Source organism: Uncinocarpus reesii, genomic scaffold (genome assembly GCF_000003515.1).
Source record: "Uncinocarpus reesii 1704 scaffold_4 genomic scaffold, whole genome shotgun sequence".
NCBI lineage: Eukaryota > Fungi > Ascomycota > Eurotiomycetes > Onygenales > Onygenaceae > Uncinocarpus > Uncinocarpus reesii.
Window position 1 is genome coordinate 23,238 of NW_003052497.1, and position 12,461 is coordinate 35,698.

The following is a 12,461-nucleotide window of genomic DNA, read 5'->3' on the forward strand; positions in this document are numbered from 1 at the left end:
TTCTGTTGAATATCCTGCTGGGTGTCTGTTACCCTGTCCCTTCGATTTCCCTGGTAACTATTCGCGCCTGTATTCTATTTAGATGGGTTTCCCGTGTTTTTGTTTCTGCCCTTACTATGCGATTTCCTCAAATAATGTTGGTAGCTCCACCCTTTTGTCTTTCTCGATGACCATCTGTTGCCAGTCTGTGTTTTGGCTTTGTTTATTATACCTTGGGCTACACCTTTAACTATATTACTCAATACTTCTCTTGTTATTCCACTTGCGTAAAACTGCGCTCGTAGACCCAGGCTGTGACAGTGTTACCTGTGTCTTATATACACAATCTAGAAGTTCAATTCAGCTCTTTTGACAATGTTGGTTCAGACTACTCCGTAATGCTGCTCCTCTTCCACATTGAAAGCTTAGGCTGCACAGGTTGCTGACCGTGGATTTATATCACGTGCCTGGATATGTGTCTTGGTGACTTCATTGGGTTGACAAAATAGCCGCTTCACAGTTGAGACTCTGCAAAGAGAATTGGCTGAATTCAAGCGAGCCTCTTGGTAAGATTTTCTTTACTCCTTTAGAGACATAGACTATTTTGGGCTTTTCGGATAGTCCACTATTATTAGGAACAGTAGTAACTACTCTTTGATTTATTAGATCACGCCTCACAGCCTGCTTCGCTCGGCTCTCTGCAGCCTAACACTTTCACGCCCGAAAAAGAACAACCTCTTCAGAACCACCACAAACATAGCGCAGACAGTTTGCTATATTTCATCCAAGGCATTTGGTTGCTATTAATAACGCGATTCTTAACTCTTGGTTTGCAGCTCGTGCGTTCCAGAACTGTGTTTCCTTGTAACAGAAGCCAGGCAAGACTGTCGCCCTTTTTCTCGCGAACTTGTGCCCGCCAGAGGGGGCTATCGGTATATCTGACTGGGGCTATCGAGGGAGATTCCGAGTCAAGATGCTCAAGATATGGTCAATGGTAGGGCTTTGCGCTACTCCATCTTACGAACTCACCCTCTTCACTCAACCGACAGAAGTACTGATAGGCCTCCTAGAAACAAAAGCAACAGCAGGCTGAAAATGCCGAAGGGGCCAGTGGGCCAAAGAAAAAGAAAGTCACTGCCGCCCAGTTGCGTGTTCAGCGAGGTGTGTTTTCCTTTCAGCACGGGCTCTGCCTTCCGATCTGTATACCCTCCGCTAACTTCTTTCACGATTTTTAAGACCTAGCTGAGCTTTCTCTTGGCTCAACGATGAAGATGACGTTCCCCAACTCCGACGATATCTTGCACTTTATCCTCACTGTTGAGCCTGACGAAGGCATGTACAAGGCGGGAACATTCACCTTCAACTTCACTATTAACCAAAACTTCCCGCATGATCCGCCGAAGGTGAAGTGTAACCAGAAGATATACCATCCCAATATCGACCTTGAAGGAAACGTGTGCTTGAACATTTTGAGAGAGGACTGGAAGCCCGTTCTGAACTTAAACGCAGTGATTGTGGGGCTGCAGGTATGCTCCATGGGCCATGATTCATTGAGACCTGGGTTTAATTGCTAATTATTCCGGTCGACGAATAGTTCCTTTTCCTTGAGCCCAATGCTTCCGACCCTCTGAACAAAGAAGCTGCGGAAGACTTACGGCTGAATAGAGAGCAGTTTAAACGGAATGTGCGCAATGCTATGGCTGGAGGGACGGTCAAGGGAATTACGTATGAGCGCGTCATGAAGTAGATCTATACCACGGGAACGGATGGATAAGAAATATAGGAGATAAATGAGTTATGAATAACGGCGGACTACTTTATCGTACAGGGAATACGGATAGCGGAGTTATTATGATAGTGAGACACCCCCAGCTGTTTTACCTGAGCCTAAATCTACAAAATCAGACAACGGCTCATAGATATTTCGCCACTAAAGAGACGATTCTGTAAACGGTTTCCTAGGGCTACTCTTGGAGACGCCCGTAGTCAGTGCGAAGCCTTGGACATGCGCGTTGGACTTGGAACGCTTGAATGCATGGTTTTCAAGCGATGAAGGAAAATCGAATTGTACCGGGAAATTCCCTCATAATGAATGCCGATGAGTGGGGGCCCATATATAGGTGAGCGGACGGCTTTAGGAGTGGAGATTGATAGATATGCAACTCTTTCTTTTCAAATCAAGGTATATACACAACTCGTTGGCAGCACACACCACCATCCACAGCAACCCTCCATCGGCTTGTCATACTCGGCGGAGTTCCTTTGGACGTTGTCCCAACGGTTATCGAGCCAGGGTGGAAAGAAACGGTCAGAGAGTGTTCGTGGAGGTAATATATTGCGCGGACCGAGTAAATGGAGAGAGGATAGGTCGTTTAGAGTGCAGCTTCTCTGGCACGCTCGGCTTCTAAGGTAGCATAGAGGCGGTCACGGGCCCGGACGCGGGGAAGGTGGTACCCTTTTCATCAGCGTCGTTAGAGTGCCTGGAATCTCGGAGGCAATTCCATAGAACGTATGATTTACGTACCGTACCACCATAGATAACCAGATGTTGTTCCAAGACCTGGAATTGAGCATTAGCAGGAAATTGAAGGAAATCGTCGCAGTTGGAAGATAGTGGAGCTTGAATGTGTTTTTCGCAAGTGGCTGGGCGAAGGGCGGCCTCAATTGCAGGGTATCCCGAATATGATCCGACTAGAAAGTCCTCATGAGATGCGTAGAAACTCACCAAAGGCGGTGCTAAGGTCCAGAACAAGGCCCCTTCGGAGCATCTATAGCATCATTAACATTGGCTCCAGGATCGGGGGAGTAGCCAACGACCAAGGCCGGCGGACTTACACCAGTGATTGGTTGGATAGCCATGCTGGCTGGAGGTGTAAGAAGGAATTGGCGATAATACAGCACAGATGAGCCCGAGAGATTCCCTCAAGCGGCGTTCAAAGCGGATTGTCTGGCGTTGGTCGATGTTGTCGTCGTCGTCGGTTTTGCTGGTTTTGGCGGCCAACCAGCAAAGTCGCGGTCACGTGCAGCCAGCCGAGCATCAGGCCATTGCTTAGTCAGATATTATGTCAGCAGACGAATGGAGAAAAGCAGGCACCGGCTGAGGAAGAGAGCGACGGCAAGGTCACCAGGCGAACAGGAGAAGACAAAGAGACGCAGAAACTACAGGGACCTCGGAAGGGGATGATGAGCATCAGAGCGCCTTCTGCTCTTTCAGGTCTGGCTTGGGTGGCATGACAACAGCTGGCATTCACCGTCTCGCGCTCCATAACTAATTGAGCGCCACCCCCATTGAGTCTCCTAAACACAAACCTGAGAAGCCCTCTGATAACGACTGCATTCAACATCCGCTTATCTCCCATGAAGACCGAAATATCCCTTGTACCGCGAAGCCCCACTGACTGTCTCATTTCCTCATCACATCCCCGCCACCATGGCTCCCGAGAAGACCGGCACTCCGTCGCTCAAACGTCCCTCGCCAGATTCCGACCACCTACCTACTATTCCAGCAAAGAAACAGAAGATCGAATACCATCGCGTGCATCGACTGCAGTCACCTTTGAACGTTCAATCCCTTGACTCTGCAGTGATTGCCGATGACGCGTCTGTGGACCAGCTGCTGAATATGGCAATTAGCATCTCACTACGAGAAGCGGGTTTCGATCACGCGGAGCCCGTTGCCTTGGACAGTTTTCGAGACGGAGTTGAAGAATGTATGTCAGTTCTATTATCAACGTAACTCACATGAGTGCTAAATTCTTACTAGACCTGCTCCGATTCCTATCTTATATCCGCGCATCCATGGCGTCATGCCGCAGAACCCAGCCCATTCCCTGCGATTTTGAACACGCGCTTCACCAACAAGCCATCTCGTTGGATTCACTTCGCCCATACCTCAGGACGCTTCACAAGACTAAACAGCCACCGGTCATCCTCTCGACGCCTCCTCCAGATGAGCCCGTCCCGCAAACATATTTACCGTTCCTAGGGCCGCAGCTGAGTGCCAGCGACGACAAACAGAAGTATTCATACATTCCAAAACAATTCCCCAGACTCCCAAGCAGGCATACCTACCAGCGTACCGCCGTTTACACGGAGCGAGAAACGGATCCGAGGAAGGTGAGAGAGCAAGCGACAGAGGAAGGACGGCTAGGAGAAGAAGCACTAAGGAAGTTGACGCGTGCGGCAAAGGAATCCCGCTTGACGGGAGAAGAAATGACAGAGAAGAGGCTGTGGGGAAGGGAGACGGAAAGTATGCAATCAATGTTTGAAAAAACGCTAGCAGCAACGCTCCAGCGGCAGGCAGAGGAAGGGAGAAAGCACAAGGAGATGAAAACCCACGCGGATGCCGCAGCAGCCGTAATAGATTTTGACTCTGCAGAGCCCGTGAAACAAAAAACGCCGGATCTCCTGGGCATCAACCCTCAAAAACTTGAATTTGGACCAGTTGTGAATTGTGAACGGGTATATTGGCGTAAATTCACGGTATCCGGGACGCGAAGGGCTGAGCAGCAGAAAGACACGTCGGCGAAGCCGGCAAGGGAAGGCGGTAATAACTAATTTCGGAAAACATCTTTATCGAGCATGATGGCGTTCAGGTCGTTGGTCCATGGGGTTAGCGTGTCTATTCGAAAGCGTTGCATATGTGATTCCAGATACCCAGGGGAATATGATTGAATAGATTCCAGTCCTCGTCGGCGCATTTCATATAAAATCACCGTAGCTCACGAGCCTTGATCCCGCCCCCAAGGCGCCAGATTTCTATATTTTGACCCTTCCAAAGCTGTAGTCTCCGCGCTGATCCCATTTGCGCACCTGATACCAAAGTCAGTCGCACTCCCTGATGCTCCCACCTGCAGTCGGTCTCTTCTCACCGTCGAAAGACCCTTACAATGATATCGCAGTTCACCACCCCGGGCGCGTCTGGAAGCCCCTTACTCGGCGGATTACACGAAAACTGCTGCATTGTGTATAATGGGCACGAGAAGAGGTCTGTGGGCGGACCCTTGCGGGCTCTGGGCTTAAAGCCGTGCGTGGTGGTCTGGGTGTGAATCGGAAGGGAAGCGGCGGGAAACGGCGTGACGGGCGGTGCCATTGCTGGAAGATAGACTGGGGATTTTCTAACAGCTGTGTTGCAAAGGATTCAATGGAGCTGGAGTTGTCTGGACGCTGGACAACCAAGAGTTGTGAAAACTGATGCGGAACAACTTCCTTTCCTACAACGAAGTTCGCCTCCAGCAGCCCTGCTTAATCAACACAGTCGGCAGTGGATGACTGCTAGCAAACGAGGCGGGAATGAGGGCCTTGACCCGTGCCAATTCCCCAGAGGAAGATGGGCGCTGAAGCTTTCGGCGCGAAGCTGCTGGCGGACGTGGACAGCGAGAGCCTTTCATCTGTCAGTAAGACTGCAGAAGTGGTGCTTGCACGCTCGCTCTCAACCCTTCTAACCCATGATTTTACGTTAGATCCTCGACGAGTTTCGCAAATCCCATGCAGAAGATGCTATTGAACGGACTCTGGTCGGCATCAAGCCTATTGATCACGCCCTTTCAGTCCTCGCAGCCAGCGGCAGTCTTCGAGGCAAACCGGTTGTGGAAATAACCAGCCCTTCTTCCGCTGATGGGAAGACTTCCTTACTTTACTATGCTGCTGCATTGGCTGTGTTGCCCGCACACCTCGACCTTGAGCTTTCTCTAGGAGGCCAAGGAGCCGCTGTGATATGGCTGGATACGGATGGACGTTTCGACGTCCTTCGATTTAAACAGGTGATGCTGGGTATTGCTGAAGAATCAATCAAGACCGCTCACTGTGGTTCTGGCGAGGCGGAAACTCCAATAGATGGGGCAGTATCATATTCCGTCTTCGAAGAAGCGCTGCGCCATGTACATATTTTCCGGCCCCAGTCGTCCGCAGCGCTACTCGCGACGTTGGAATCCCTACCGGAATATATATTGCATACCCAACACCATTCGCGGTGGCGCCGGATCCACGCCGTCATAGTGGACAGCGCGAGTGCGTTCTATTGGCAGGATTGGCGAGAAGCTGAGATCTCGCGAATCCCAGGAGCAAGGGAAGAAGCGGAGGCACAGCTACAGCCTTCAACAGCAACTGGCCACAGGGCACACATCCATCGGGGGATTATCTCATGCTTGCACAGTCTACGGAAGAGGTTTTCATGTTCGATTCTTTACGCCACCGCTGGGTTATACCCAGCACGCTCCCCACCCTTCAAGCCATACCTCCCGCACCCGTGGCCTATATTTCCCACTGTACGATTTGCCGTACGGCGCGATCCCGTGCGACCGTTTGCGGATGGCATGACCGTTGATGAAGCCGGGGTTGATGCGTCTGCGAGACAGGAGATTGTGCAAAGGGGTCGATTTTCCGGATGGCTTGACCCGTCTAGTATACCTGCAAGCCTCAGAGGAGAGCCACGCATGAGCGCGGCGTTTGGTTTCAATATACTAGAAGCTGGTATTAGATTTGATTCTTGAGTTGTCTTAGGCGATATCCCATACTTGTCCATGGCTACCCGTCAAGTTCTATCTCACGAATGTATGAAATAACCGAAGCTCCAAACCAAGACCGAAGTTATCTAGACTAGCCGGAGCAAAAATGCAACTTTTCCTTTACCGAGAAGCCCACACTCTAACAGGAAAACAGTTGGCCCATTGCTTCGATGCTTGTATTCCCTCCGCTGAATACCACGCCCATATCCCACCCCTGTTCGCCTGCCTCCTTCTCAGCCAGCGCCCTAAAGTCCTCATTGAACAACACAACCGCCAGTCCCACGGCTGCACTGGGCTCTATCACCACCTTCATTCTCTCCAGCACCAATCTCATTGCGGCCTTGATCTGCTCTTCCGTTACTGCATACACGCCACGGACCTTCTCCGGGTTCGAGATGACGGACCAGGGAATGGCACCTACTGGTGTTCGCAAGCCGTCGGCAATAGTCAGCGATGACACGCTTGTGATGCGGGTTCCGGTTGCGAGGGAGCGGCAACAATCGTCCGCGCCCTCATACGACGGCTCTGCCCCAAAAACGAGCGTCTTGTTTGAGGGCTGCCCGTCCCCCGAAGAAAACCACGTTGCGACGCCGGAGTTGAGCCCACCGCCGCCCAAGGGTGTGATCACGGCATCCAGAGCCCCATCTTTGCGAGCCGGATCGGAGCGCACGCTCAGACCCGGGTCCTGCCGCACCATTTGTTTTACCTGCTGCTCAAATTCCAGACCGACCGTGCCCTGTCCTAGTATGATATCCGGATGCTCGTACGGCGGCACCAGGATAGCGCCTGTTTCACTGATGACATGCTTCACTACCTCCTCGCGCTCCTGGCTCGTCGACCCGCTGAAAATCACATTCGCGCCGTGTGCTTCTGTTCCTGCAATTTTCGACGGGGTGGAGATACGTGGCATGACGATGCGCGCGGGGATCTTCAGGGTAGCAGCGGCAAGGGCGAGAGCCTGTGCATGGTTGCCTAGGCGTTGTCTGTCAGTGATCGATCGTTGCAGAGGACAGATATTCGTAGATTTAATTTTATTAAGTTACCAGAGCTGTGTGTGACCACGCCACGTCTTCTCACTTCCTCCGTCCCCAGACACTCACACAGCCTCAGAACGGCGTGAAAAGCCCCCCTTGCCTTGAACGCGCCGATTCTTTGGAAGTTTTCGCATTTGAAAAATAAATTGATCTTGGGCTTCGCCGGCGTTCGTCCTTCAAATGGGGTGCCGAGGAGGGACCCGGGCGACTGCGGGGTAGAGGCGAGGCGGTTGAGGGTTCGGCAGGTCAGGACAGGGGTGGTGTGGATATGCGGTTGGATGACAGTATGGGCAGCTTGGATGTTGGTGCGTGAGAGAGGCCGCCAATGGGCCCGGTCGGTCATGTTGGCCAGCGAGTGTGATGCTGAGTCTCAGGATGAAGTTATGAACTACAAGGAAAGATCCGGGACGGGGAGCAGTGCTTATTACGGCCTCGGCTTGCTGCCCCAGGTCTAAAATACGAGAAAACCACCGAGGGCAAGGGTCCGGCGAATGGAGGAGCAAGGGTCCTTCGGTAGACAGGGAATACTCGGGATGAACTTGATATTAAAAACTTTTAATCTCATAGTCACATGCTAAAGGAAAAAGAAGCTATATTAAGAACACAAAGGTATCAAGATGATGTTACAATTCCTATTTCTGATTCTCTGGACGGAGCGCTCTGTGGAAAACAGAAGGATTAGCCCACGCTGAGATGAGTAGAGAGCCTGGGAGAAGACTTACCTGACGGATTTTCCAGCCCTCCAGATCTCCAAGTCTCGAATCTCTTGCATCTCCTTTTCGTATTTTTCACGGTAATCAGGCTGCGAGTTATACTCGAGAGATCGCTTGGTTTCGCTTCCGTCTTTGACACTGTCGTAGAGATCGTTGAAGAGAGGCTTGAGAGTATCCTTGAACTTGCTGCTCCAGTCGATGGCGCCACGGCGAGCGGTGGTGGAACAGGCAGCGTACATCCAGTCCATGCCATTGGCACCGATCAAGGGATACAGACTCTGCGTGGCCTCTTCGACAGTCTCGTTGAAGGCCTCGCTGGGGCTGTGGCCTCGTTCGCGGAGCACTTCATACTGGGCGAGGAACATGCCGTGGATACCACCCATTAGGCACCCACGCTCGCCGTAGAGGTCGGAGTAAACTTCCTTTTGGAAAGTGGTTTCATAGAGATAGCCACTGCCGACGGCAACACCGAGGGCGACGGCCTTTTCCTTGGCGTTGCCGGTGACGTCCTGGAACACCGCGACGGAGGAGTTGATGCCACGGCCCTCCTTGAAGAGCGAACGGACGGTGCGACCGGAACCCTTGGGAGCGACGAGGATGACATCAATATCTTTGGGAACGTCAACCTTGGTGAGGTCTTTGAAGACGGGAGAGAAGCCGTGCGAGAAGTAGAGGGTCTGGGTGGATGTTAGATGGACCATCTTCCATACAAGACGGGATGTCTTCCATACCTTTCCCTTGGTCAAGAGGGGTTTGATGGTGGGCCAGGTCTCGCTCTGGGCCGCATCACTGAGGAGGTTCATGACAATGGTGCCCTTCTGGATGGCTTCCGTGACGTCGAAGAGGTTCTTTCCGGGGACCCAGCCATCCTGGATTGCTTCTTTCCACGAAGCACCGTCCTTGCGCACACCTACGATGACATTCAGGCCGTTGTCGCGGAGATTGAGGCCTTGGCCATGGCCCTGGGAGCCGTAGCCGATGAGAGCCAGGGTATCATTTTTAAAGTAGTCCTGACAAGGATATTAGCGACCATGGGTTGCAGGGATGCGTTAAGGCTGGAGTGGCCACCCACCAGGAGCTTCTCTCTTGGCCAATCCGCGCGTTCTAAGAGGGTGAACACAAAAAGTCAATTGGAGCTCACTATGAGAACAAAGAACCAAAGGGGAAGGGGGAAAGACTCACCATAGACAGTTTCCTTTGTGCCAGCAAAGTCAATTGTCTTCACACCACGGGTTTGCTGGGCAAAGGGGGCAGCAATTGGGGCTCTGGCAGCAATGGCAGGGCGAGCATTGGAGACAGTGATGAAGGAGCGGCGGGAGGCCTTGGAGGCGGAGGAAGAGACATTGCGGGAGAAGGAGGCGCGGAGCGCTCTGGCAGCTGGTCTGGAGGCCATTGTGAAAGGAGGAGATGATAGTGCAGATGGAGAGAGAGAGAGAGAGAGAGAGAGAGAGAGAGAGAAGAGAAGAGAAGAGCGAGATTGTGCTTGAAGATAAAAGAAGAAGCAAGCGAGCGTTGAGTCAGCTTTTGGCTTTCTCGCTTCTCAAAGCGGCGGGCCCGACATCGGCACTCCCCAACGTGACTCAGCACATTCCCCCAACCCCAGCCCGCCTTCCCCGATTTCCCCAAGCAGTCACGTGGCTGGGGCCGTGACCGTACGGTACCGGCAGCGTGAGTGGTCACAAGTACAGAGCAACCATCCGGTACGATGTTCTCGATGGACGGCGGGCAGAGTCGTCGATAACTAGCCCATCGTGCCTGATGCGAGCTCTCTCAGGATGCAGGCATCCATGCTCCCGCCCGACTTCTTCCAGCACATCCCCCAGATCTCGACCCGCCGCGCCCTCCTGGTCCTCGATCTCCAAAACGACTTTGTCTCGCCCGGCGGCGCCCTTCTCGCCCCCAATGCGCCCACCCTGATCGACCGCATCCCCGCCCTGGCCGCCCACTTTCGCTCGTCCGGCAAGGTCTTCTGGGTCCAGACGACCTTCCAGCGGCCCAGAGACACCTTCAGCCAGGCTGCCGGCGGCGACCTCATCCTGGTCAACCCGCCCGCCTCCGCTGCCGCTCCCGCCGCGTCCACCACCGACCCCGAGGCCTTCCTCACCGTGCAAGCACCGCACCCCTGCTGCCGGCCAGACACCCCCGGCGCTCAGTTTCCTCCCGCTGTCGTCTCCGCCATCGATGCCCAGGCCGATACCGTCCTGGTGAAATCGGACTACTCCGCTTTCCAGTCCCCCAGCGTCCTTTTGTCCTTCCGCACCCAGTTCATCACCGAGCTCTACATTTGTGGCGCCCTATCCAACATATCCGTCTATGCCACCGCCCTCGACGCCGTCCGCAATGGCTTCGTAGTCACTCTCGTTGAGGACTGCCTAGGGTTTCGCCGGTTTTCTAGGCATCGAGATGCCCTGCGCCGCATGACCCAAGTCCTGGGCGTCTACACCGTCAAGAGTGCAGACTTGCTAACACCCGATGACGAACCCTCGAGCGAAAAGCTACCTGCGGAGGCCAAGGAGCCCGTGCAGCAGGGGCCCATCGAGTTTGACGACGGCCCCGACAGCGTGGATGAACCCCCTTCGCCCATGTTAACCCGAGCGCTACGTCGTCTACGCACGGACGAGGACGATCCCAACCCCGTGCCCGAATCCGTATGCCACAGTCGCGGGCGTGCATCGAGGCTAGCTAGGCCGAAAACCCCCAAAAATCCCGCCTCCTCAACCCGGGGACCCGGTGAGAGCATTGGGTCTGGTGATTCGAAGATCATCTACGATCTAGCTCTCCCGGACGACGCATTCCGCACCCTTCGTGACGAGGTGCGCTGGCAGAAAATGTACCACATGTCCGGCCAGGTCCCCCGCCTGGTGGCCGTCCAAGGCACTGTCCAGCCCGACGGGTCGATTCCCATCTATCGACACCCGGCTGATGAGTCACCTCCCTTGCTGCCTTTCAGCAGCACTGTGGATACCATTCGCGAAACTGTTGAGAAGCAGCTTGGCCATCCGCTGAACCACGTCTTGATCCAGCTTTATCGTAGCGGTGACGACCGGATTTCGGAGCATTCGGATAAAACCCTCGACATCGTGCGCGGATCATCCATCTGCAATGTTAGCCTAGGCGCTCAGCGGGCCATGACCCTTCGCACCAAATCCTCTGCTACTTCTGATCCCGAGTCGAATGGCACCGGCCGGCAGTCGCAGCGAGTTCCGTTACCGCATAACTCTCTCTTCATCCTCGGTGAAAGAACCAATATGGAGTGGTTGCATGGGATTCGCCAAGATAAACGCCCAGAATCGACCAAGTCCCCAGAGGAATTAGCTTTCAACGGGGAACGGATATCCTTGACGTTTCGCCACATCGGAACCTTTATAAATCCTGAATCTGATACGATCTGGGGACAAGGCGCTCGTTCCAAAGCACACTCGGATGCCGGGCATATCATTCATGGCGAATTGGCAGAGATAGAGCGGTTGGTTCGTGCCTTCGGGCTGGAGAATCGGCAAACGCTATTTGACTGGGATGCGCAGTACGGCGAAGGATTCGATGTCGTCAACTTTGTCACGATCACATCAGCCAAGGTTTTACTCTCCAGTGATGAGGTTTCTGATTTACGGGTTTTACTATGCCTCGTCGAAAATGGAGTTCGTTACGAGGTACTGCAATCCAGAACCGATCTCCCTCCCTTGGCCAGTGACACCCTACACGTTCCATCTGGGGATCGGATACCCATATACCTCGACTCCGACGGCTCAACTTGCATATCTGGGGATACGGCTATTCTAAAGCATGTTGGCACTCATCGACGTGCTCAGGATACACCTGACCCGACCATTCCCTTGAACAAGTCCACGCTCGAAGATCGCCTTGCAGCAGCAAATAACCTCCTTTGTACTTGGCGCACGGCCGTGAAGACTCAACCGCCTTCTCCTCCTTCAGATTCGTTGGCCGCTTTGGAGCCGCTTAATCGATATCTCCCTTTCTTCGCATCTTTGCTTCCACCGGAGAATACGTACATATCCTCACCCACTTTCTTCGGCATTGATGACTGTGCGTTCTGGCCAGTGCTTCGGTGCATTGCCCTAGATGCCAGGGGAAAGTTGTTCCTGGAACGGTTTCCGACTTTATTGTCTTATTACCGCAAGGTAGGGAGGCGAATATGTGTAAAAGGGGTGCTGGAAGAAATGAACACGGGCGCATAACCGAATGATTATAAGTATTTCAGCCTTTATGAT

General features: G+C 53.2%; 7 protein-coding genes across 7 annotated transcripts; 4 read left to right on the forward strand and 3 right to left on the reverse strand.

The window, feature by feature from the left end:
- Positions 1-952: 952 nt before the first annotated feature.
- UREG_06104 (NEDD8-conjugating enzyme Ubc12) lies at positions 953-1,726 on the forward strand (the record flags this gene model as incomplete). The annotated part of the gene is made up of 4 exons (XM_002583091.1): positions 953-973; positions 1,050-1,140; positions 1,216-1,505; positions 1,574-1,726. The coding sequence occupies 4 exons, from the start codon at positions 953-955 to the stop codon at positions 1,724-1,726; spliced, it is 555 nt and encodes a 184-aa protein (XP_002583137.1).
- A 625-nt stretch (positions 1,727-2,351) lies between these two features.
- UREG_06105 (uncharacterized protein) lies at positions 2,352-2,838 on the reverse strand (the record flags this gene model as incomplete). The annotated part of the gene is made up of 4 exons (XM_002583092.1): positions 2,352-2,434; positions 2,504-2,539; positions 2,705-2,747; positions 2,815-2,838. The coding sequence occupies 4 exons, from the start codon at positions 2,836-2,838 to the stop codon at positions 2,352-2,354; spliced, it is 186 nt and encodes a 61-aa protein (XP_002583138.1).
- Positions 2,839-3,409: 571 nt separating this feature from the next.
- Positions 3,410-4,536, forward strand: UREG_06106 (uncharacterized protein; the record flags this gene model as incomplete). The annotated part of the gene is made up of 2 exons (XM_002583093.1): positions 3,410-3,689; positions 3,743-4,536. 2 exons carry the CDS (start codon positions 3,410-3,412, stop codon positions 4,534-4,536), a joined length of 1,074 nt encoding a protein of 357 aa, XP_002583139.1.
- Positions 4,537-5,308: 772 nt separating this feature from the next.
- On the forward strand, positions 5,309-6,417 carry UREG_06107 (uncharacterized protein; the record flags this gene model as incomplete). Its single annotated transcript, XM_002583094.1, has 3 exons — positions 5,309-5,371; positions 5,442-6,351; positions 6,383-6,417. 3 exons carry the CDS (start codon positions 5,309-5,311, stop codon positions 6,415-6,417), a joined length of 1,008 nt encoding a protein of 335 aa, XP_002583140.1.
- Positions 6,418-6,624: 207 nt separating this feature from the next.
- Positions 6,625-7,862, reverse strand: UREG_06108 (uncharacterized protein; the record flags this gene model as incomplete). The annotated part of the gene is made up of 2 exons (XM_002583095.1): positions 6,625-7,457; positions 7,586-7,862. 2 exons carry the CDS (start codon positions 7,860-7,862, stop codon positions 6,625-6,627), a joined length of 1,110 nt encoding a protein of 369 aa, XP_002583141.1.
- Positions 7,863-8,151: 289 nt separating this feature from the next.
- On the reverse strand, positions 8,152-9,625 carry UREG_06109 (ketol-acid reductoisomerase; the record flags this gene model as incomplete). The annotated part of the gene is made up of 5 exons (XM_002583096.1): positions 8,152-8,179; positions 8,242-8,909; positions 8,964-9,242; positions 9,305-9,336; positions 9,415-9,625. 5 exons carry the CDS (start codon positions 9,623-9,625, stop codon positions 8,152-8,154), a joined length of 1,218 nt encoding a protein of 405 aa, XP_002583142.1.
- Positions 9,626-10,007: 382 nt separating this feature from the next.
- UREG_06110 (uncharacterized protein) lies at positions 10,008-12,436 on the forward strand (the record flags this gene model as incomplete). The annotated part of the gene is made up of 2 exons (XM_002583097.1): positions 10,008-12,276; positions 12,372-12,436. 2 exons carry the CDS (start codon positions 10,008-10,010, stop codon positions 12,434-12,436), a joined length of 2,334 nt encoding a protein of 777 aa, XP_002583143.1.
- Positions 12,437-12,461: the final 25 nt, after the last annotated feature.